Genomic DNA, 23,117 nt, shown 5'->3' with positions numbered 1-23,117 from the left:
CAATGATCTCCATGCATGGAGGGGACAGTCCTGCTGCCCACGATCCCATAATACCATACAGGGGGAGCGGGGGATAGCCCTGCAACCATCAGAATGTGTTCCCCATTATTTTATGGCAATACTCCAGAGACCACCAGAAGAAAGGTCATTGCCATTAGCCCACTGGGGGAAGGAGCCCAGGATCTGGCTAGAAAGAGAGGGGAAACTGTTACTAGCCAGCTGCAAGCCTTCACTGGAGATTCAGAGAAGGAGCGCACATGAGCCTGTAAATGAGCTCAAGCCCAGAGGGGTGATCCCTGGATGGTGGGGGAGAATACCTTCCGTCTGACAAGCACATGGGCAAGGGGGAGAAATTGCTGCTGGTAACCATTGTGTATCTTCTGCATCTCATAAGACAAGAGAGAATAGTAAGTTCTCGTTGGTATGGGTGTGGTACAATTACCTTGAAGGAGACCTTTAGGAGACCCGGAAATTATCAGAGGAAAATACAAGGGGATCAGGAAACCTGTTGGAGTTGGAGATGAGGTCTGAATAAGAATAGAGAAATTGGGACCTGAAGTATAGGAAACTGTGACTATCGACATTGGGATTTAGACCATAGAGTATTTGAGCATAGGCATTATAATAACACTGACACACCTGTTTCAATAATTCTCCCTCTGGATACCATTGTTTATAGAGCTGGTACTTTTCAAGTACAGAGAGCCAACTTGTTGAGAATCAGTCCCTTTGAGATTGTGAGAGGGAAGGGATAAGGGTCCTGTTTGTGGGAAATGCGCAAGACTGAGTAAGGCTCACCAAAAGCAAGTCTTAACACAACAGTTTTGTTCATGTCTTCCTCACCATGGGTGCTGTGTGTTCAGTAATGTCAGAGACACTACCCTATTTTGTTGAAACCACCCACCTTCACTTACAGGTATTTTCCAACATATCCCTGTGTGGAATTAACAATTGCCAACTTGAAACCTGTGTCTCAAGTGTTTTGTTGATTACACCTCTTAGCCCTGGGCAGCAGACACTCATTTAGAAACAATGCCAATCTTACCAAAAATGGACACAAATGATTGGACAACAGTCTCCCTTCCTTGAGGAGCAAAAAGAAGAAACCCAATGATTGATGCATTAAATCCTAGAATATCAGCCACCATACACGACTATTACTGGTAGTAAACTCTGTAGGTGGTGGGCATCCTTTTCTGATGACACCCGAAGATAGAAATTGGTGCCATTCATGTACAGACAAATGGATACACTAAATCCGTCCATCACATGCCCTAGCATCTCAATGTACAGAGTAAATAATATGTGTGGCAAAATGGACCGCTGAGGCACCACACACTACATGGGCAGAGAGGGAGACCTAGAAGTTCTTATCTTGACAGCTGAAGTCTGCCAGAGAGGAAAGATTGGACCCCTACCAAGAATGAAACCCCCACCCCATACACAATGATAGGGTAGATAGGCGTGTCCCATGGGCCACCATATCCAAAGACACTGAGAAATCCAGATGCACAAGTAGTCAAGTGTCCTCATCATCAGTTGCTGTGAGGATATCAACCAATTGGAGAGGTTTGTAACAGCACCCACCCATTTGCTTAAGGCATTATACAAATGCATAAATAAATAAAAGCTCTGGTGGGTTTAAAAGACTGATTGATACCAGAGTTATTGATTCCATCAATTTATAAGGACTAACAATTGCATTAAGACTCCTTTTCCAAAACATTGGCTGGGGCAGAGAGACTTGTGATGAGATTCAAGTTGTCAAGCACTGCTGGGTGAAGCGGAGTCCTTTTAAAGACATGAGATATTAAATATTGTCTTGAGACAAGTGGGGAAAATCCTTGGAGGTAGAGGCATCATAATCCATACTTAATCACTGTGAAGTGTGAGAAAATACATTTTTCAAGAATATTGTTGGAATGTCGTCATCGGCATATATTGTAAGTTTAAATGTACATTTTTATCAGAAAATCTAAATAATCTGGGGAGCCAAGGTAAAAAAAAAACATGCACAGGGAAATAGCTATAGGCAGAAAAATGTAATATGCACAAGTGTCATTTTTACTGTTTTTACTATTAATGCCTCTTGGATCGCTATGATCCTGTTGATAAAAAAGTTTGTATATTTTTACCCACTAAGTAAGAACAACTGGATGTTGGGCAGGGATAGCACTGAGCTTCCTACTTTGAGAGAGGGCTCTGCTCTGATTACCAGCTGCATACTAACATTAAAAAGAATTGTTGGGCAAATCTGTGACGAGACACTATAAGCACTTCCTAAACACCAGGACACAAAAGAGTGGCAACATCTTGTTTGTAAGTTAATGTAGGATTTAGCTAGCCAATTCCTTTATCATGGGAGGTTGAGAACGGAAAAATCTCTGGGGGTGAGCATGATGCACGAAGAAAGGGATCATGAATTAGCTGCAACAAGTCAAATAATCTTCAACATATTTTGCAATATGTTTGGAAATGTGACCCGTTAATACTGAAATGTTACGATACAAGTTCCACATATGTGTTAAAAACAAACACCGTCCTAGACGCAACTATGAAGACCTGCATCTTTATTCTGACAAGGAACTGATCTATCGACACACACTCCAATTGAGGCAGGTTGGTAAACGTCGTAAATGGCAAAAGTAGAAAAGCACCATGGAAGCAGGCACACATGAATAAGACAGGTCGCCACAAACAAATCCCAAATGGACATGCCCCTCCCCAAACATAGGAGTTCTTATATGTAGACACAGAGAATCCTCGGAAACGGTGTCCACGACAGTGCTCATTAAGATAATCGAAGGGAGTAAACTCACTGCTTCCTGCTAATCTTACAAACCTCAAAGAGGAACCCATAATTCTGTCATTCCTTAAACTCTTGTGTGGGGAGACCCATACGTGATATGCAGCTGTAGCTCATTACAATTGATATATATCAGCTTTGTCTAGCCTCTGCTACAGAGCAGTGTCTTCCAGCTAGAACTGGACCAATTATAAGAGTGCAAGTTCATAAAAAAATATCTGTAATTTGGCAAGAGAATTCTCGCTTTGGTGTGTCAAGTGGAAGTATGTGAACAGAGGGAGCATCTCACTGAAAACATGGAGTCGCCTCTCTTACCAGGCCAAAGTAACATTATAGGCCTGGCCTGACTACCATAGCAGCGTTTGCATGGGTTTTTTTATCTTAAAGCGGTTTTACTCATTCCATTTCACTTTGCTGCATACCATCTTATAACAGTATTTCTTTAAATGTTCTTCCTCCACAATGCTTAGAGTAAAGAGACACACTAAAGGTTAACAATTCCACAGAAGAGAATACTAGAGTAGGAAATTGCTTATAGACTGTTTACAGACTAAGCTATTCCTAAAATACATGCAACTCCTTCAAGTTTTGCATTTGATCACTCAACGTGGAGAAGGGAGAAGCCACCTGCAAGCAACTTATCAAAGTGTACACGCGTGGACTCCACTCCAGTGACTTAAAGTTCAACAATGTAATTGATTGAGCAAGTCTTGGAGGATTCTGCTGCTCTGCTCTGCCAGTGCCCACAGCCCACCAGCATTAATTACAGCTCTTACTTTACAGGCATTTTACGGCCACTTGATCACTCCCCTAGTGCCAGTGTGTCTGACTGGAACAAATTTGATGACAAGAAAAAAACTATTATTATTGATCAGTCTCCTGTTGTCCTGGCTCTGCCACTGTCCCACAACACATCAACTAATGAGGAATCAAAAGCCTGTTGCCATGCATGCAGCAGCTTCCATGAGCCAATGGTGTTTTAGTTCGATTCTAAATTGTCTTGTCCTCTTCAAGGCGCTCTTTCCATCTGCATTGTGAAGCTCGGCACAAGGCCCCATGTGCTGTTGCTGCTCTTAGGAGGCCCCCCCACCCCGAGGTTAATCATCCATACCTGGCCTAACCTGGGCTACCTCGGCCTCCAAGCCCCCTCCACCCAGTCTACTGAGGAAGTTCTGAATCTGGAGGCTCAGAACTGTGCTGCGCCGTGTGTACCAATGGTCCAATGTGTGGGTTTATTATTAATATGAATTATCATGGTGATGGTTGTTGGTATTTCTTATTTTTGAGCGTGGCATGCCAATATAGCAGGGCCAGGACACAGTCAGTGTATTGTACACGCTGGCCGCGCTGCGCTGGAGGTTGAGGTCTGGGGGCAGGTGACATGCTTGAAGCTCGGATTTGGTAAAAAAAAGGAACTTGTTTTCTGGTGCAAGTTATTAGAACTACCTGTGTGTTCAATGATTCTTGTTCCAGCAAGTGCACACACATTGTATTGTGTCGCATGCATTTAAACATAAAGCTCGACCCGAGAGCAGGTGCCCGGGTGACCTAGAGTTGAACTCTAGGTGAGCGGGTCTCGGGTGCAGCAAGCCTTTGCTATGATGTTTATTATTTAATAACGAGGGACGCACCCGTGCTGCTTTTGGCTGCTCAGAAGATATGCAGACACTTTGCATCCTGCATTCATGTGTAGTTTTAAAAGGATACAAGCCTTCATGCTTTACTGTACTTAAAAAGGGCAGATTTTGGGGCAACCGATTCACTCAAGGTATAAACTCGATGCCCTAGGGATCGCATACACCAACTATGCAGACGATACGCAAGTAGTACTACCTCTGTCCGGCTCTTACGACATAGACTCAGCAGCTCTAAAGCAAATCTATGCTACCATTCAAGCCTGGATGGCGGAGAATGGCCTCTGTCTCAATGGAGATAAGACGGAGATCCTCATCCTCAGTCAAAAGTCCACACTATCTAAACTTGACAACCTCTACTCAGACTTTAGCATTGACCACTTCACCATCCCCGTTCTATCTTCCGTAAAAACATTAGGGGTCCACATTGACGCCACGCTGTCCATGGATAAGCATGTCAATGCAATCGCCTCAGCATCAGCCCTAAGCATTAAACTTATCAACGCCATAAAACCCTAAGCCCAATTGCCTTTCAATGGCAAGAGCCACCATAGGTGCAAATCTGGACTACTGCAATGCTCTCCTAGCAGACACCTCTACCAAGAACCTAAACAAACTCCAAGTCATTCAAAACAACGCGCTTAGAGCAGCCTTAAGCATTCCACGGAGAGACCACATCTCTCAAGCACGACAGTCAGCTCACTGGCTCCCAGTCAAGGACCGCATCACATTTAAAATCCTCACTATGACTCACAAGTGCATCAACCGTACAGCACCCTCATACCTGTCAGAAACATTACTCAAACCCACCTCAGCCCGACCCACTAGATCGCTGTACATGAATCAACTCACTATCCCACACATAAACAGAACCAATGGAGGAAGGCTAGGCTTCCCCTACTTAGCCCCTAAGCTCTGGAACTCGCTCCACACTTCCCTTAGAGCGGAAACCTCACTCCCGGTTTTTCGGAGAAATCTGAAAACAGCACTCTTCAACTAACAATGAGCACAAATCATTACTCTCCGACTCATGTGTGAACGTTATTTAGGACTGTACTGTACTTATAACTAAGTTTTTCTTATTGTCTGTAACCAGCGCCACGCTGCCTAAGGGCTGTTGTGCGCTTAACAAATATGAATAAATAAATAAATAAATTCGCTAGTTGGGTAGTGTGGGCAGCACGGTGAAGGTGTTGAAGTACGTCATTATGTATAGGCCCCTGATTAAGGAGTATGCTGGAGGTTAGAAAAAGGGGCCAAACTGAGGGGCAAAGTCCAGAGTCAATTGCAAAGTTGCAGATTCAATCATAGGCGAAGCAGATGGGTTCCTGAGGAGAGAGCGCAGAGGGGTTGCCCCGGCCTGGCTGGGAGAGACTTCTTATAGAACAAGAAATTGTTCCCGGTGGAGACATACAATTTGTAGGAACCTTTATTATTTGGTGTCTGAATTAATTCAAGAGACACTGTTAACTGGGCACAAGAAGTTATGAGTGTTTTATTTTTATTCATAGGTAGTTTCCTTTATACCTTATTTGACAATATTTAGAAATACAGACATTTATCAATTTATTAACATCTGTTCACTTCTTCAAGGAAGCATTTTATCATGGCAATGAACTATAGCGTCATGATGTACATAGAAGAGGAAAGTATCCCGACTGCTCCCAGTGTACAGAGAAGGGGGGTAGGATATATAAGCATGAACGGGTGTTTTAGGTTAAATGAGAAATAGCAGCCTAAAGAAAGGAAATTGGGCCAGGGTGGCCCCAAATCAACGTGGATGCAAACAAGTTAAGGAACAAGCCTGAAGCACATGTAAAATAGATGCACTTCAGCTGAGTGTTTTGGCAATTTTAGTCATCGCCTTCCTCAGGGCCAAAAAGTCCCCTGGTGAGGTTTAAAAAGAAATTGGGAACATAAATTAAAATCAATGCAAAAACAAATAAGATCCAGTTAAAAAATATATAAGGCGAAGTGCTGCAACTCACCCTCAAGCAAGGGGTGCAAAGGAAGGGTGGGGGCTTTCCCAATGTGGTTAGTATTCCTTACTGTGGGGATTCAATCCGGATTCTTGTGATGTTTTCAAAAAATCAAGTTGATTGAATAGGCCTCAGTCTGAAATTAGGACCAAGGTGCATTTGTATTGTTTTGCTTGGCGGGATCAGGCAATACCTGTAAGGGAAATGCATGCTACAGGGAAGTCAGGCGTGCTGCAGGTATACTTTGCTGCATCGTCCGTGCTGCTATTTCAGGGCTTGGACGGATTGTTGGAGAGTGCAAGTGTCATCTGCATCTAGAAATGTAAATAAAAGGAAAATCGAATGTGTTATAGAGGGCCTTGTCAGGTGGGAGAGACTTCTAAGCTTTTTCTGGGGGGATGTGAAAGCAAATCACTGTGCCTGTGGATGCTTGCATTTTTCCCCTCCTCAGCACAAAAGCTGCTTGAACAGATGGGCGATGGGCGCCCTGGTACTGAATTTCGGGAGGCAATGTAGGCCATACAGAATTACACAATGGCCACACAGACATCACATTACAACTACTACCCCATGCTTAGTAACAAGAAAAGTGACAACATACACACATTAATGCTTTGGAAAAAACAAGCATTAACCAAGCCAAAAATTGTGGAACAATGAACACATTTTCCGAGTTCACGCACACAAACTAATAGTCCAGCTGGGATATGGAATTTGTTGCGTAGGGGACAGCAAACTGGAGCACTGCTCAGTTCACCCTGGGTCTCCAGCACCCCTTTAACTGTATATGTATGTTCTTCAAACCAGGCTCAGGAGTATGAGGGTGCACTGGAACATGGTACAGGGACCCATGAGGGAAGCAAGCCCCTTTTCCTCTCCTGACTCCATGACTCTAGCCGCACCATAAGATGGGCAAGGGCAGCTTCAGGGAAGAGGACAGGGCAAAACAAAACTGTGGCTAGGATGCTGACAGTTTTCGGGTCCTCTACAATTATGTATGCCTTCATATAAAAATCAGGCCCTTTCCAGCTTCGTTGAAGTCAGGAACTTTCCAAGTGTGCACACTGGATACAGTACAGGGTAGGAGAAGCTAGTGCATAACAAGGACATCTGCCCACTCTGCAGAGAAGTAATAATAATAATAATTTTGTATTTATATAGCGCTACAAACCCTCAGGTATCTGATCGCTGCTTATTATTACCCATGGTGTAAGGATGAATGGCTGAGTTTGGCCCTGCCGGGATTCCAAACTGGGTCAGTAGACTCTGCAGGGATGTCAAAGCAAGTGCTCTACTCGCTGTGCTATCGGACTGGCATGTGACCAATCTGGGGCAAGATCCTTCTAAACCTATCTCACCCATGGAAACTTGCTTCATAACTGTGCCTCCCTATTGCTCCCCATAGCTCAGACTAATTTCGACTAATTTCGACTAACTTATCTATGGGAAGTGCTGCATGGGGACTGATAAACACCCAGCTCTTCGACTGTGAAGTGGCCTGTGCTATTATGTGCAAACTATGTCAGCAAGTAAGTCTCCTGCTCGCCACAAGGCAGCTTGACTGTTGACAGCAGTAATTGCAGGAGGAGAAGCTCGCTGGATCATAAGCTATGTTAACAGATGTTATTTTGTGCACATTTTTTTCATAGGGAAAGCAACATTTCTGTATTGTGATAGAATTATAAAATCACCACATTTGAATTAATTCCTACTCTGACATTGTAGTGTGTGTGTCAGTGTGTGTGTGTGTACAACTCCAATTAAGTCATTAACTCTCAGAAGGCTGCTTGGAACAAACCCTGGTAGGCATTTTGAGTTTCCATGAGGAGGTGTTTTGGGCTGGCAGAGGCAGGAGTGGGTGGCAATGGCCATAGGGATTAGCATGGCCATGGCAGGCAATGGGTGGGCAAATAACCAAACAACACCTACAGAGACTGTTGTCCCTCCTCATTTGCAATTCCTCCCTGTGCGCCAGTGCAATATTTTCATCTTATAGGGGTCCAAACTAAAAAGGGCAGCACTTGAGTATCAAAGAGTGGTCTTTGTTTAAAGAGCGATTTGTGTCTGCGGCTTTGCCGCCCAAGCTAGGAACCAATTTGACATGTTCAATGTACAACTGAAGCTTAATATTAAGTGGGCTGTCAGTGCAGTCAGGCCGCAACCTAAATACGGAATGAAGTTATTATAACTAATTTGTTGTACCAGACTTATTGACCTTGAAAGATGAAGGGCTGATAAATGAAGGTTCTCCATCTATAAGTTGCTACGTATTATAAAAAATGTCCATTCATATGTATATCACAAAGTTATGAGTCTCTTGGCTTACTCAATACAACTTATTTTGATGTAATTTTCTATGACAAATAGACTTCAGTATCAAAGACTATTTTCACTCACTCCTGTGACACCATGTCCTTAATTGTCATTTATGGGGATGTCAATATATAATTGCAAAATTGATAATTATACCTGCACGTCTTTTGGCACAAAGGGCAAATCCTGTGACCATCCGTCCTTTAAGGATTCCTGGGTATTTAATAAACGTAAATGTTGTTACTTAGTGCGAAGGCATTCACAATTGTGCCTTTTTTATATGTAAGAAAAGCTATCAGCGCTGGGCGATTAATTTAATATAGCTTTATAGCCCTAGCCCGAGGGCCGTGATGGGAATTATGGGCCCTGAAGACCAAGTTAAAGGCCTGAGCACAGCAAGGGCTTTTAACGAGGTATGATGGCTCATAACAACGGGGAGAATGACAGGCTGCCGGAGGGAGAAGTCTAGAAGACAACACGTATTTTTGGGCTTCATTTATTGACCATGCTTAAGTGGGGCTCAGCCACCTAATGTGGTCTTCTCAGATATTGACGTTTGTTTTGCACTGACACTCCAAGAAGTGATTAACAGGCAAAGAAGAGGCAACTGGTAATTGCAGAGAGGTGTATAATCACCCTTACTGTCTCCAGGCCATCTTCATTTGAAAACATTGTCTTCTAATAATAATCCTTTAGAGTGTGAGCTAAGCAAACCTTAAGGATTATGCCCATTTTCATGTAGATCTATCACCACACTAGCCGGGATATGGAGGACCCTTACCTCCATATTCTAATTCATGGCATGTTTTGAACTTCAAAAGTACAGCATAGAACTAAGAGTATTCCATTTTACTCTGCCTTTTCATTTTCACAAGCCACGAGCACAAGATGCCACAAGCCAGCGGTTTTCAAGTCCGCTCTCTGAATGAAATGTTCAGCTCCTGCTAAGTTAAGAGTTAGCAAAGAAAGAAAAGCCCATCAATACACAATCTAACAATGATGTGTTCGTATAAAAGTGGAGCTGCAAAAAGGAATAAAGCAGAAAGAAAAGAGAAGCATGGTGATCAACAAAAAGTGTCTTCCTTTTTCTCTCTACAATCAAAATCATCTAGTAGTAATACTTCTTTTGAGGAGCAATCACAATGCGAAAGTGAGCACATTGAGGTGCATGATGAGGCCATAGAAGAGTCCACGAGGGGGTATTTGCTGTTCCCACTTCATCTAGCAGTGGTCATCTACAAATTGTGGCTGAGCAGCATTCCCCTGCACCAGGAGGAGAAGGAGATGACAACCAGCCTGAAGGAATATTGGAAACAACATCAGCAAGCAGCACATGTTCTTCCACAGGTCCTGCACTACGGGATCCTATAACAAACGATTTACAGTACTATTGGATGAAAAAGGATTCGGCAGCCTGTCAAAATCTCAACAGCAATTCTTCCGAGTCAGCCCGTGTTTATGATCTTGGTGACCAAGAAACAAAAAGATGCTTAACACAAGCAGTATTTAAATAGCAAATGCAGAACGGTGAACTTGCAAACAGCGTATGGTTGTTATACTCCCCATCACAAGGTTCCGTTTACTGATTTGTCTGCCGTTTGTTTTCTAGTACTGATTCTTCATTCAGTACAGCTGGTTTTAATGCCGGGAAGCAGGCATCTTCCCGCATTTATGAACATTGTTCTCGCATAGGGATGTGCTTAAAAGAGTTGTAGCAGTTGTAAAGTTCATGTCATCGCTGGGTCTAGCATTCCGAGGCTATAATCAGATTATGGGATCACAGTACAATGGGAATTATTTAGGGATTTTGGAGCTGATCATCCAATTTGTACCCTTACTGGACGAACAAATCAAAAATTATGAAAATGCTGGTACGGGAAATCCCTCTTATCTGTCAGCAAATATTTGTGAAGAATTCATCACACTGATGAGCAAAAAGATTTTCTCCGCAATTGTTTGAGAACCGAGAGAAGCAAAGTATTATTCACTTAGCGTGGACTCCACTCCAGATGTGTGTCACATCGATCAGTTGACTTTTATGGTGCAATATGCAAAGGATGATGCACCAAAGGAGAGATTTCTGGAGTTTCTCCCAATTCATGGCCATGAAGCAGAGTACCATGCAGATGTTGTCGTCCAGTTCTTGGAAGGGGCAGGTATCCCCATATCAGATTGTCATGGCCAGTCATATGATAATGCATCCAATATGGCAGGACACTAATAAGGCTTGCAGGCAAGGATAAAAGAGATCAACAAATGTGCTGTTTATGTTCCATGTGCAGGGCATGCCTTCAGTCTAGTTGGTGTCAAGGCTGTGGAATGCAGCATGCAGGTAGTTTCTTATTTTGACTGTGTTCAACATTTTTACACATTTGTTTCTGCTTCCACTCATTGCCGGAATGTGTTGGCATCTTCTGTAGGCGCAGTTAACACGATTGTGAAGTGCTTGTCTGACACTAGATGGTCAGCTAATTCTGATGCAGTCAATGCTCTGTGTGATGGCTATGAAAGAATTCAAGCTGCTCTTGATTCACTGAATAGTGACAACACAGAAAACAAAAGACACCACACATGATGCACTACGTCTTCTTAAAAAAAGAAACAAGCTGGAAACCATTTTTCTGACCATTGGAATTACATTCTGTTACGTTTCAATGAAACAAGCAAAACAGTTCAGAAAGAAGATATCAACCTCTCTGTTGCAGATAACACCATCCAGTCATTGAAGTTTTATGTACAAGAAATAAGAGACACATTTGATGAATATGAAGTCAAGGCAAAGGCAAAAGCTCCAGAGGCAGATTACAGTGACCAAGGTAAACATGTGAAACACCAAAGCTCTCAACTAACTAGCTTTGAAGTAGCTGCTAGTGACACTGTCCTTCAAGAACAGCAGACATTTTACATAGAAACATAATTTCCAATCACGGACTCAATAATTAAGGTTCCATGTGTTAATATCCCCGCAAAAATATCGCCATATTTTTCCGGCAATATTAAGCCATGGAATATGCGGTGGACACCCCCACAACCCCTGTAATGTTTTTCATGAAAAGGTGGACACCCCCGCCACCCTGATCCCAATAACCCCATACATTATCCTCACTAATAATATCGCCTATGGCCTTACCCCACGACCATATATATGGCGATATTATTGGTGGGGATAATATTACCTGATACCATAATTAATGGGTTAACCAAGACGGGGTGATGCATAAAAAGTTATCAGCAATAGATTTTGATTCCTCATGACCCTGAGAGACATGGATGCAAAAGAAATGTGTGAACATTGTATACAGCTGGCCTCTTACTACCACCAAGATCTTGAGAAATCTGACCTAATTTCTGACTGTCAGCATTTTAGGCATTATGCATTTGAAAAAGAAGAAATCCTGTCAATTTCATGTATTTACAAGAAAATAAAAAATGATAAGCGTGGCACTACTTTTCCAAATCTAGAAATTGTATTAAGAATGTTCCTCTCTATTATGGTGAAAAGTTTGCAGTGGGGAGCATTCATTGTTGATAAAAAGTGAGCTACAAAATTGTATTCTTTCAAGCCAGACTGAATTATTTGGCTCTGTTAAGCATTGAGTCTAAAATGGTTCAAGAGATAGATTTTTCTGATATAATTCATGATATTGCAATACGCAGATATAGAAGGAAAAATATAGTTTAATCTTGGTGGCCTTTCAGGCACATTAGCCTTGGGCAGTAGGACACATATCCTCACTGTGGGCATGCACTGAAATGCTAAGTGAATTCTGATGTTTGTTACATGCTTTTTTCATTTCTGTGCTGCCTTGTCATGTCATGTTTTTCCAAGTGCTTGTGCTTTGGACACATTCATACACATTCATACAGAAAACATGTTTCAAGTTGAACTGTTAGCTTATCATTTTGTTAAATAATGCTTGCTTAAATTCCTTTCTTTTCTTTCAAGATTAATATATGATTAAAGAAAAAACAAAGTGAAATGTCCTTAATATAGGATACTCTTGGGGAAACAGATCACAGAAATGTATTATGTTTATATTTTATTAACAACTAGATAATCTATTTAAAGCTTAGACGAGTATCTGTTGAATTTGTCTCAAGGTATGTAATCCCTTCTTTTTTCACATTGGGAGGGGGCATGGGTTTCGGGGGTGAGTGGTCAACATGGGTTTTGAGGGGAGTGGGAGTAGGACATGGATTTCTGAGGGGGGCCCCAAAGCTGTCTGTGCACCGAGCCCCAGAAACTGTTAAGATGGCCCTGACTGGAACCCAACCTTTTCATTATTTGATAGATCTGCTTCAGTGAAAGTAACAAGGTTCCAAAAGTTCTAACAAGGATTTCAGGATGTATGGGAAGAATTGTTCCTTTTTGACATATGACATAAGATATATAACCCACAAATCAGGGCTTTATTCATTACTCTCACAGGCACAAGCGTTAATTATGAATCAATGATTTCTGAGCCTCAATTAGGTCTCGAAATAGGGCCCACTCTATCGGCATTCACACCAGGTGCATATCTGACAATGCTGGCATGGCACATTCTGGCACAAAATGCTAGCCATTCGACTACTGTTTGATCTTAAATAAGACATTAATTGAAGAACTCATTTGGCACAGGCAAGAGTATTCTAAAGTCAACTTGCGAACTACCCACTTTCACATTGTCTGGAATACCTTTAAGGTCTTTTTGTGTGGTATATTGATTCAGTCAGTTGCCAGGCTCGGGCATACAGAAACTATGAAGGACATAAATTAAATACAGCTATACTGAAAGTATATTTAGACCTCTTCGATGGTAGAGCAAGCTTGGTTAATAGGTAAGATACAGGATGTTCAGGTTATTGGAGGCAAAATAAAAAATGAATATTTGTGTGCTAATATCTACCAGTAAGATGTACAAGTTCAGTGAGAAGTGTGGGAACATGCTCACCCTTCAAACATCTAAAAAAAACTCCAAAATAGAAAAAACCTGATCCGCTTGCCTTTTGAATACAGTGGCATGCTGCTCTCAAGAAAGATATCCCAATTCCCCAGAAACAAAGGCAACGCCTATACAAAACATGACATGCTAACCAAAGTGGCTTACAGCTGATAACTGCCCTACGTTGAGGGTAACCCAAAGCCCCATGTGATACTACACCAACTAAAAGTAACTACTACCATGAAACTACAATTGCCTTGCAAAAGCACGGTGTGCGAGAAACACATGTTGGCTTAAGTGAACTAACAATTAAAGCTCAGAATATCAAGAAAAAAGTCCACTCATAAATGAATTAGAAATACCAATTTCAGTCGTCTTAGTTACAACACAATAATGTTTCACACCCACCTGACTTTTTATGACATGCTGTGACGATACACAGTAGAAAAATCTCCAATGAGTGTGATGCAGTGTCCACCCTTACCAGATTCCCCCCTTTTTTGTATTATGTTGGTTGGTAGGCTGAGAGACACAACAAAGCACACTCCAAGATGCTCAGTTGCTGAGATCAGGGGCCTCCTGGGATGTTTACTGGTCGGGGGCGACGCCCATCTGGGGCAGCACATAGTATGGCATGTGTCAGGTCTTCATCACTTGATCAGGGCAGTGGCCAGAATGCCTGATTGTTTCCATCCCATTGTTCTTACCAGTGGTCTTACCTGCTGTCTGCCACAAGCTTCAACCTCCTCTCACACAGTGCACACAACCACACGCCAACATGAAATTCCCCACAAGCAACCTGTCACCAGGTGTGGCAGAACCAGAACATTTCCGTCAGAGTGATGCTTTAACCATAGGCATATGTTTTGACCGTATGGGCTCCCTCTGTTTGCTTGATCATTTTGTACCTTCTTATGAAGCCTGGCCTCGACAGTTTTGGTGGTACCTCTGCTATCTAAATATTGAGCCTCTAGGTTATAGTATCAAATTTAGTAGAATGCTCTGCCGTAATTTAGTGGAATTGCAGTACAGGCCATTAAGGGGCGTAGTTTTGCTGTCTAAAGTCTGACCATGATCAGTACAGTATGGACAACTTAGATGGATAGATGCCCTGTCTAACCATGACATTGTTCAATGCAGGATGTGCCATTTAGGGGAGAGCTCTGCTGTTTGAAGCCTAGCCATGTACTGTGCAGGATGTGCAAAATAGGGGACTAGCTCTGCTGTCCGAAGCCTTACCATGTATGCGTCCGTGGTTAGCAGTCTGAGTTCGAGAGCAAGTCTATACCTAGTCTCCAGGCAAGAATGAATGGCTCCCTGCTTTGAATTGGGCCTGTCTGTGCACCAGCTGTCAGGTCTTGGGGCCGCATTTGTTGTGTGGTTGTGTGGCTTGGGATCGTGTGATTGATGCAGAATCACTTGAAGCTTTGCGGTTTGCATTTGGATCACCTAGCACTTCAGTAATGTCCTCCCATTTTCCCCCCCATATCCCTTCCTCCTGTTTTATTCTCAGCCATTTTTAGAGGATACAGCGCGGCAATGAGAGACTAACTGGCCCTGCACCCTCCCCCTGTTTTGGTCTCCTTCCCTTTTTCTGTCAATTTGTCCTTTTCTGAAGTTCGTCCCTCAATATATTGATTTTTTTTAACATTTATTTTATTGGTTTTAACATATTCCAAACAACAACATGTCACTCTGAACAATATCAATGTCTGTCACATTTGTTCGTCCCTCAATTTATAAGTCATATTTTTCAAACCTCTCATTCATGATTCCCTAATGCGTTTTGTAGCCTCCAAAACTAATCAAAACATATTTTCCATTGTTCAGGAGCTACTTGCTTCTTGTTTTGTTGGAGCTCTTTTCGCAGCTCTGTACATTTAGAGGTTTGGACAAATTAAAGGTACCTTCCACAGGGAATTGCTTACAACTATCTTCATTTTTCAAGATAGTTACATGGATTGAGCTGATAGCAGGTGTAAATATAATGCAGCCGAGTGCCCCATTCTGGAAACCCACATTCTTTCGATTGTTCTTTTCTAATATTTTTTATATTCCTTTTCAGAGATTATCACAAGACATTTTATAGCATAAACGCAGCCTTATGCAGTTACACTAGGCATCCAAAATACAACCCTTTTGCTGTTTTTTGTCTTTAGTTAAACCCTCTAATTTCTTTAAAGGTTTCCTTTTTCAGTTACTCACTTGAATTTCCTATTTGGTATCTGCACTTTGCTCCCCTCCTACCTTTGGTTCCATCTTCAGCTACCCTCTATCTTTTCCCTCCCCTCTCATATTATTATTTCTCTTGTGTTCTCTAATTTTATAATTTCATCCCCTTCCAAATCAAAGTATCCCAAATTTCCCAATACGTCTGCTCTGCTGCCTTTTAGATTAAAAAAATAGGGCTTTCATGCATCCCAAGGAGAGAAAATAACCTTCACGCACGGCCCTCCGTAGAAACCCCTTAGAGGTTTCAATTAGGCCTATTCAAATTATTAATCCATTGCGTTGCTGAACCCATTGGGTAAGGTTTTTGCCTCTCTTCTTTTGCGAAAACTAACTCAGTGGGCAAAAATATCCGGAAGAATAGATCAGAGACAAACCGGATTTATAAAAGACATGGGCCTCAAGACGAGAGCACTTACCGAGATTCAGCTGCAGCTTTCCTGCTCTGGTCTCCGGTCCCCGTCCTCCGCGTACAGCACCAATGAAGGAAAAGCCACCCAGCGGTAGCTTTTGTTTACTACAGCTGGCTGGCTTTTCCTTCATTAGTGCCGCAAAAGCAAAAGCCAGCACAGGCGGGCATCCATTTCACAAAATGGATGCGCCCATGTGCTTTCTTTTGCAAATTTTGAGCTTGAATAGTTCAAAATTTTACATAGGAAGTTTTTTTTTAAAAAGTGCTAGTATTTTTTTTTTAATCTTGCCTATCTATTTTTTAAATAACATTTTTTGCTGGACTATCCCTTTAAGGGCATGGCTGCCTCCAAACTCGGGTCCGGGTCCGTGGCCCCTGAATGGGGAAATACCGGGCCATTTGTTAGCTCCCTGGTTCCCTTGCGGGATCCGCAAAGGACGTCTGGTCTGACCAGACGTCCAGTGCGGGTCCCGCAAGAGGACCTCGTAATAGGGCGGAATGGGTTTAACAGCACCGGCAGCTCTACCGGCGCCGTTAAACCCATTCCGCCAGGTCGTAATGAGGCCCATAGGCATAAACGTCAATTTAATTCTACCTAATCTATTGAAACATGAATCTAAAAACCAACCATGCTGCTTTTATCGACTTCTAACCTGCGTTTGATGCTGTCAATAGAGTAAAATTGTGGAAGAAATAGACCAAATGGAAATGCCCAAAAGACATCCCCGACCCAATTAAAGCTCTTTATACACATATGTCAATAAGATTTAGATTGGCTCAAGATGGATCACTATCATCAGAACTCTCAACGTGGAATGGACTCAAACAGGGTTGTCCCTTGGCTGCAACCATGCATAACTTATATACATCAGATTTTGCCGACAGCCAATGCCACATAATGATGAACCCGCCTAAGTTAAATAACATCCACATACCGTATTTAATGTACGCGGATGACTTGGTAATTTGTGACAAAACTCAGATCGGTTTACAAAGAAGAATGAAACAACTAGAATTGTATGCACTGAAAAATTATCTTAAAATAAATACTCAAAAAACACAAGTGATGTCACTAACCGAACAGGCATATAGGAAGAAGAAACATCTATCCATTTTTTTGGACGGGAAAAAACTAGAAACAACAACAGTTACATACTTGGGTGTTCTTCTTAATCAATCAGCAAGCGAAAATGAATGGGTACAACATCTAAAGACAAAAGCTGAATCACTAGCACGCCAGAGTAAGATTTTACATAATAAGTACGGCACTTATTCCATGAAACCAATCATCGCCTTTTACAGGCAAAAAATAGTAGCAATCTTAACTTACGGCTCTGAAGCTATGTTGAATGTTCCATGTGACCTATGGAATCAGCTAGAAGGCCTAATCTGGCGGAAAATATTGTCCTTGCCCCCTACATTTCCGGTAGCACGGATTAGATTTGAGTTGGCATTACAGTCCTTAGAGACCATAAGAAATTGGAAATTCCTAACACTGTTTAGGAAGACTCTGGTACAAGATGATATACCAGCAATAGCAATTCTGTGCCAACAACAAATTTCATAAAACCAGACTGCGTTAAACATATGGAAGAAAGCATGCAAACAAATAATGGAGAATGAAGAAATCTCCACAGAAATGCTGATATATTGACCATAAGTCACTAAGAAAAGACTCCAAAGAAATAATTGTCTCTATACCATTTACAAAAAAAAACAGATTACCAACTGGCACTGAATTGTGCCATCGATGTACGGGCGCTAAACCAACTGCCAAAATATCTCAGAAAATTTTGAAATAAAACTATGAGAGATATGTTTTTACGACTTTGCCTCAATCTGCTTCCAACTCGAGAAATATTAGCCAAAACTAAACAACTGCCTGATGAGCTGGCCTACTGTAGATTGTGTCTACTAGGAGACCAACCAGAGACAATTCGTCACATCATCATGGATTGTACAGCACTGAAAGAAAAAAAACTTTTGTTTAGAGATATGTTGCATCCAACAAAGATCCAAATGGACCCAGAACACCGATGGGCTACAATTCTGAGCGGAGAAGTCAAAGCCCTCACATTTAGAATTCTTCAATTTTGGGTTGACATAATAGCAACAAATGACAAAGGAGGAACTGCACGTGTATTAACAGAAGAATATTGATGTTAAAAACAATTTTTAGGAACTTGAATATTTTTGGAGAGGAAAGTATTTTGAACATTTTTGTATTGATAAAAGAATTAATGAACAGGGTTTGAAAAAAAACAAAACATTTTAATAAAAAAAAAACAATTGTGCCTATTACTCTTTTGTGTGCCATGGGGTTGGAAAGGGAGTAGTATGCTACTCTCGTTACCATATCAGCTGAGCATGGCAAATCTTAGGAGTGACGGCACCAAGTGTACAAACACACCAATAAATCCAATAAAGGAAATCGTGCAGCAGAGACAGGTTTATTTCTATAAATCAGTGCAGAAATAGACAGAAAAACCGGCAGGGTTTCCCACTCTGATCCAGGATGCAGCAGAGCACAGCATTTACTGGATTTATAGAGTTTTACACAATGGGGTTCATACGGAAAATCAGCTTGATACATTTATTTGGGTACATTAATAATGAGCTTCCTAACAGAACATCCATGGACCTTAAGCAGAACCATACTATGCCTGTACAATTACTCTTGGCCTATTCACGTGACAAACTCTGCCTGCAATGGATACTTCATAATACGTGAGGGGCCTGCAGGCATGACAACATTATTAAGCCCTTGAGAGGGAGATATCCCCACAGAAATCGGGAGAAGGTCCTTTTCCCATAAGATTACACTGACGATATAGTTATTTTATTTATTTATTTTCTTTTTATTTAAGTTCATGTGGTCAAAACAACCTTTCACACTACACTATTATAAAAACAGTATAATACCTTCGCATTTATATGAGGAAGAAACATATTATTAATTACATAGTGTAATTGTAGTTATTTATAACGCACTTAATACCAAGAGGTTTCTTTTTTTTATCTCTTTATTACATTTTCAGCCATTCATAACAACGTCACATAGATCCAATAAAATATTGCAATAAGCATTCAATACCAAAGTTTCCAAACATCTCACATCGTATACTTCATTAACTTAACCACTCTATGTGAAATATAAAATTATAAAGCATTACCAAAAGTACTCACTAACCCACACTAAACATCACAAAAGACAACACGAACAAATAAGAGAAAAAAAAGAAATAAATAAATAAATAAAAAAGGGGAGGGTGAGAGTAAACTTACATTTTCTCAAACCTCTTTACCCTTATTCTTCATTGAGACCTTATCATACTTTGATAGAACCTGTAATTCCACCAACCAATCTTCAATATTAGGTTTCTTCCTCGTCTTCCAAATCCTAAGGATTAGCTTAATAGCTACCATCACAGCCAATCCAGAAATTGTGTTTTCTAGTGTTCACATATCTAGCAAGATTATGTTTGCCGCAGATCTTTGCAAACTGATTCCAAAAATTAAATCAATTCTATCAACTACATCCTTCCAAAAGACTTGTACTCTTGGACAGTCCCATAATCCAGAGGTTTCTAAGCGTGGCCAAACCCTGTATTGCTCCGCATTGTCTTGTTTCCAATGCTCCAAGGCGAGTGTGTTGCCCCTGCGCTATCCTCCTGAGACAAATAAAAAGCACCTATTTCAGCTAAAACAATAAATTATTCATCAATGAGATAAAATGTGCTCTGTATCAATGCCTGTTCCAACTGCTGGCCTCGATATAAAGGAATGTAATTGGATGCAGTTTATACATGGTTGGAGGTAATCAATTTACCTTTCATAATCTGCCGAATATGAAATGCCGCAGCCACTATGACCAATGATTCTGCTGCAAATATGGGACTCCAGGATTGGTAAGATTCAGTACTGCGAAATCTGAAATAGCCCTTGTTGTACAGTGGGTCCAGAGTGGTACTTTGTGTAAGGACATGACGTGCCGTTTCTACTTTATTTGCACAGTATCTACATAATCACTGATTCCAACAAATGTCTCTCCACGCACTTGTGTTCCCCAACGCTGGTAAAATATCGAATCTTAGATATAATATAAATCGCATGAGCTCCAGTGATCAACTTTTTATTAGGTACTACAAGGGATCTCTTTAAACCGGCCTTGGTTTCGACACAGGTGCCTGAAGGTTTTACAAGCAAATCACATGAACAAGGTATTTGTAAAGCTGCTTAACAGACAAGAGGGATCCGCATTAAATACGTATTTGAACATGGAGAAAGCAGAGAATATAAGAGTAACAAACATGTAACTGCGTACAAAGAAAAATTACCACTCAGTGGTAGTTTGTGTGGATTTTGGTGTACTTGTTTACTAAACCCATGCTGCAAGGATTCTGTCATGTATACGTAGGGAGGTCATGTTCTTTCCCAAAGGGAATACGTTGAGACACTGATTATCAGTAACATACAATTTAGTCAGAGCAGGGCGGACTGGTAGGAGGATAAGTAAAATATCTGCCAGTGGGTATGGGCCATGCTCCAATCCTGATTGAAAATGAGGTAGTGCCAGACACACACAACAGGTGGGTAAACACACACACTCCCCACATGCCTCCTTCGCTTGCTATGTGGAAGGTGGAGCCTCATAGTTGATCCCTCATGACATGGAACAACATAATGTTCCCATCTCCTCACCCTTGCTCCCATCTGTTCTGCTGCCTCTCTTCACATGTTTCGCTTTGGGTTCCCCTCCACTCTCCCTTTTAGTACACTTACCTCCTTTCACTGTTGCATTTCCCACAGCTTTGGGTGGAAGCGCCATTTGGACAAAGAGCCTGGATCTGTGTGTCTCTGCTGCAGCTTGGCACTGCGTGACAAGCCCACTTTAAAAAAGCACATAGAGGTTTTATGACATCACACAGCTCAGTGTGACAGATCAGCCTCCCTCTTCAGCCAACCCCAAGCATTTTACCATCAAATCCAGAATGGCAAGTGGCCAGCAAGGGACCACTGGTCAAATAACAGGATCCTCCTTGTAGGTACTCATAGCCACTAAAATCACTGATTATGTTATTTTTATTTTATATGGTTACAAATTAACCTTTCACAATCATCAAATTCATATTTCCACTATACACATAAAAGAAAACAAAAATTTGACATCAATTCAGTTACAATTAAATGAGTACAAATGATTTTAAAAAAATCATTAAATCTATTGGAAATGATAGCTTAGAAGTGCTTAAAGTACTTAGAAGTGCTTACAGGGCCAAACAGTAGTAAAACTATATAAAAACTATACCTTCCATATTCCGGATCATACAATTTAGGGTTTACCAAAAAGAACAGTCTACCCCTTCTTTACATGGGCTTAAAGCCCTATCTTGCAGCTCTCCAGCATTTGTATCACTGCTATTGACTTCTGCTGAGACTGCCATCAATCAGTATTTCCCACAATTGATCTTGCACACAGTATGTTGTATCATGACCAAATTTACTAAAGAACTGTTGTCTAGCCCATCTAGTTCCTTCGCACTCCATCATCAGATGTTTGATGGATTGGTTTCTGGGCTTTTACAGTTCTGGCATAGGTTTGTAGCCAAATCCCCCATTCTTCTTCTTGCCAGCACTTCGCCAGTATGTAGAATATTCAGCCTCAGTCTTAGAAATTTGTTCCTGATTCTCCAGTCAGGAAACTTAGTTAGGTATTTGCTCAGGAAACCCAGTTTTCGATCTATTGTTTACTGAGGGTTTGGATTGGTTCCTGATCTTACTTTTTCAGTAGTATTGATCAAATCCATTTCCTCCCATTTTCTTTTTGCCTTTGTTGGATTTTATTGTAACAGTTTACTCTCTATAGCAGCACCTAAGAATAGTTCTTTCACCAGTAGATTTAGCTTTTCAAGGGATTTTGATCTCGCCCCCTAGGTGCATCCTCATATCTGTATAGAGCGAGTTATCCTGAGGTGTGATATTTCGTTTTTGCATTGATATCAATTTCCACCGTATTTTAAGGATCTGAGGACCAGCTCAAATCCAAGATTGTCGATAATCTCATTGGGAGTCCCAAAGCATGTTTTCTCAGTAGACCTTCACATTTTTGCCATGTAGAGTTCCACAGCTGAGGTTTAGCTTCCAGACCATATAACAAAACTGGGATTACCTTTGCCTGATAGAATTTCAATACTGGGATAATTGAAAATCCCCCATATTTCCACAGGATTTTCTTCATCTGAGCTGCCAGGGGTTTTATTTTTATTTCAATATCCAGCTCCACCTTACAAATTGCCGGGTTGGCATATATTTTATAGCCTAGCTAAACTAGATCCTCCACCCTTGTTATTACTTTGCCCCATTGACCAAAATCACCGATTATTCTGTCAAGAATAACATGGTGGGGGGGCTCATCAGGTGTTACAGTGTTTGTCAGGCAATGGCTCACCAACCCTGCTTACACATTGAAGAGAGCTACTACAGATGCTCTATCCAGGTGAATTGGGGTTGTCTGTCGATTTAACTGCATGAAATAGATCCCTGTACAATTTTAAATAGAGGTATACTCTTAACCTCCCACATGCAAGTCCATTAAGGAGGTTTCTCGTTTTAGAAGGCAGAAAGTCTTAAATGCTGTCAGGGTGGGGCGCACATTTCCACCACTGCCTGCATACTCTATCCCCGCTGCCACATGTGCCTTTCGTGGACTTCAGTCCCTTTGCCTTTCTCCATCCCAAGGGTAGGATACTGTGGGGAGCACGCCTGGGATCCCAGTGGAGCTAGCTGCCTTCAGTATTGAGCATGCAGAACATAAATCCC

General features: G+C 41.5%; 1 protein-coding gene across 1 annotated transcript in view; it reads right to left on the bottom strand.

Annotated features, from left to right (window-relative positions):
* LOC138565974 (E3 ubiquitin-protein ligase TRIM39-like) overlaps nt 1–21,155 on the bottom strand; it is a 244,132-nt gene extending 222,977 nt beyond the window's left edge. Inside the window, exon 1 of the mRNA XM_069643059.1 lies at nt 21,081–21,155. Within this exon, the coding sequence (XP_069499160.1) occupies nt 21,081–21,126 (46 nt within the window). The 5' untranslated portion in view covers nt 21,127–21,155. The remainder of the gene's footprint in view (nt 1–21,080) is intronic.
* Between the last annotated feature and the right edge of the window lie 1,962 nt (nt 21,156–23,117).

This window comes from Ambystoma mexicanum, chromosome 2p, assembly GCF_040938575.1.
Source record: "Ambystoma mexicanum isolate Mex_15411 chromosome 2p, UKY_AmexF1_1, whole genome shotgun sequence".
Taxonomy (NCBI): domain Eukaryota; kingdom Metazoa; phylum Chordata; class Amphibia; order Caudata; family Ambystomatidae; genus Ambystoma; species Ambystoma mexicanum.
Note: the sequence above shows the minus strand (reverse complement) of the source record. Positions and strands in the feature narration are given on the sequence as shown.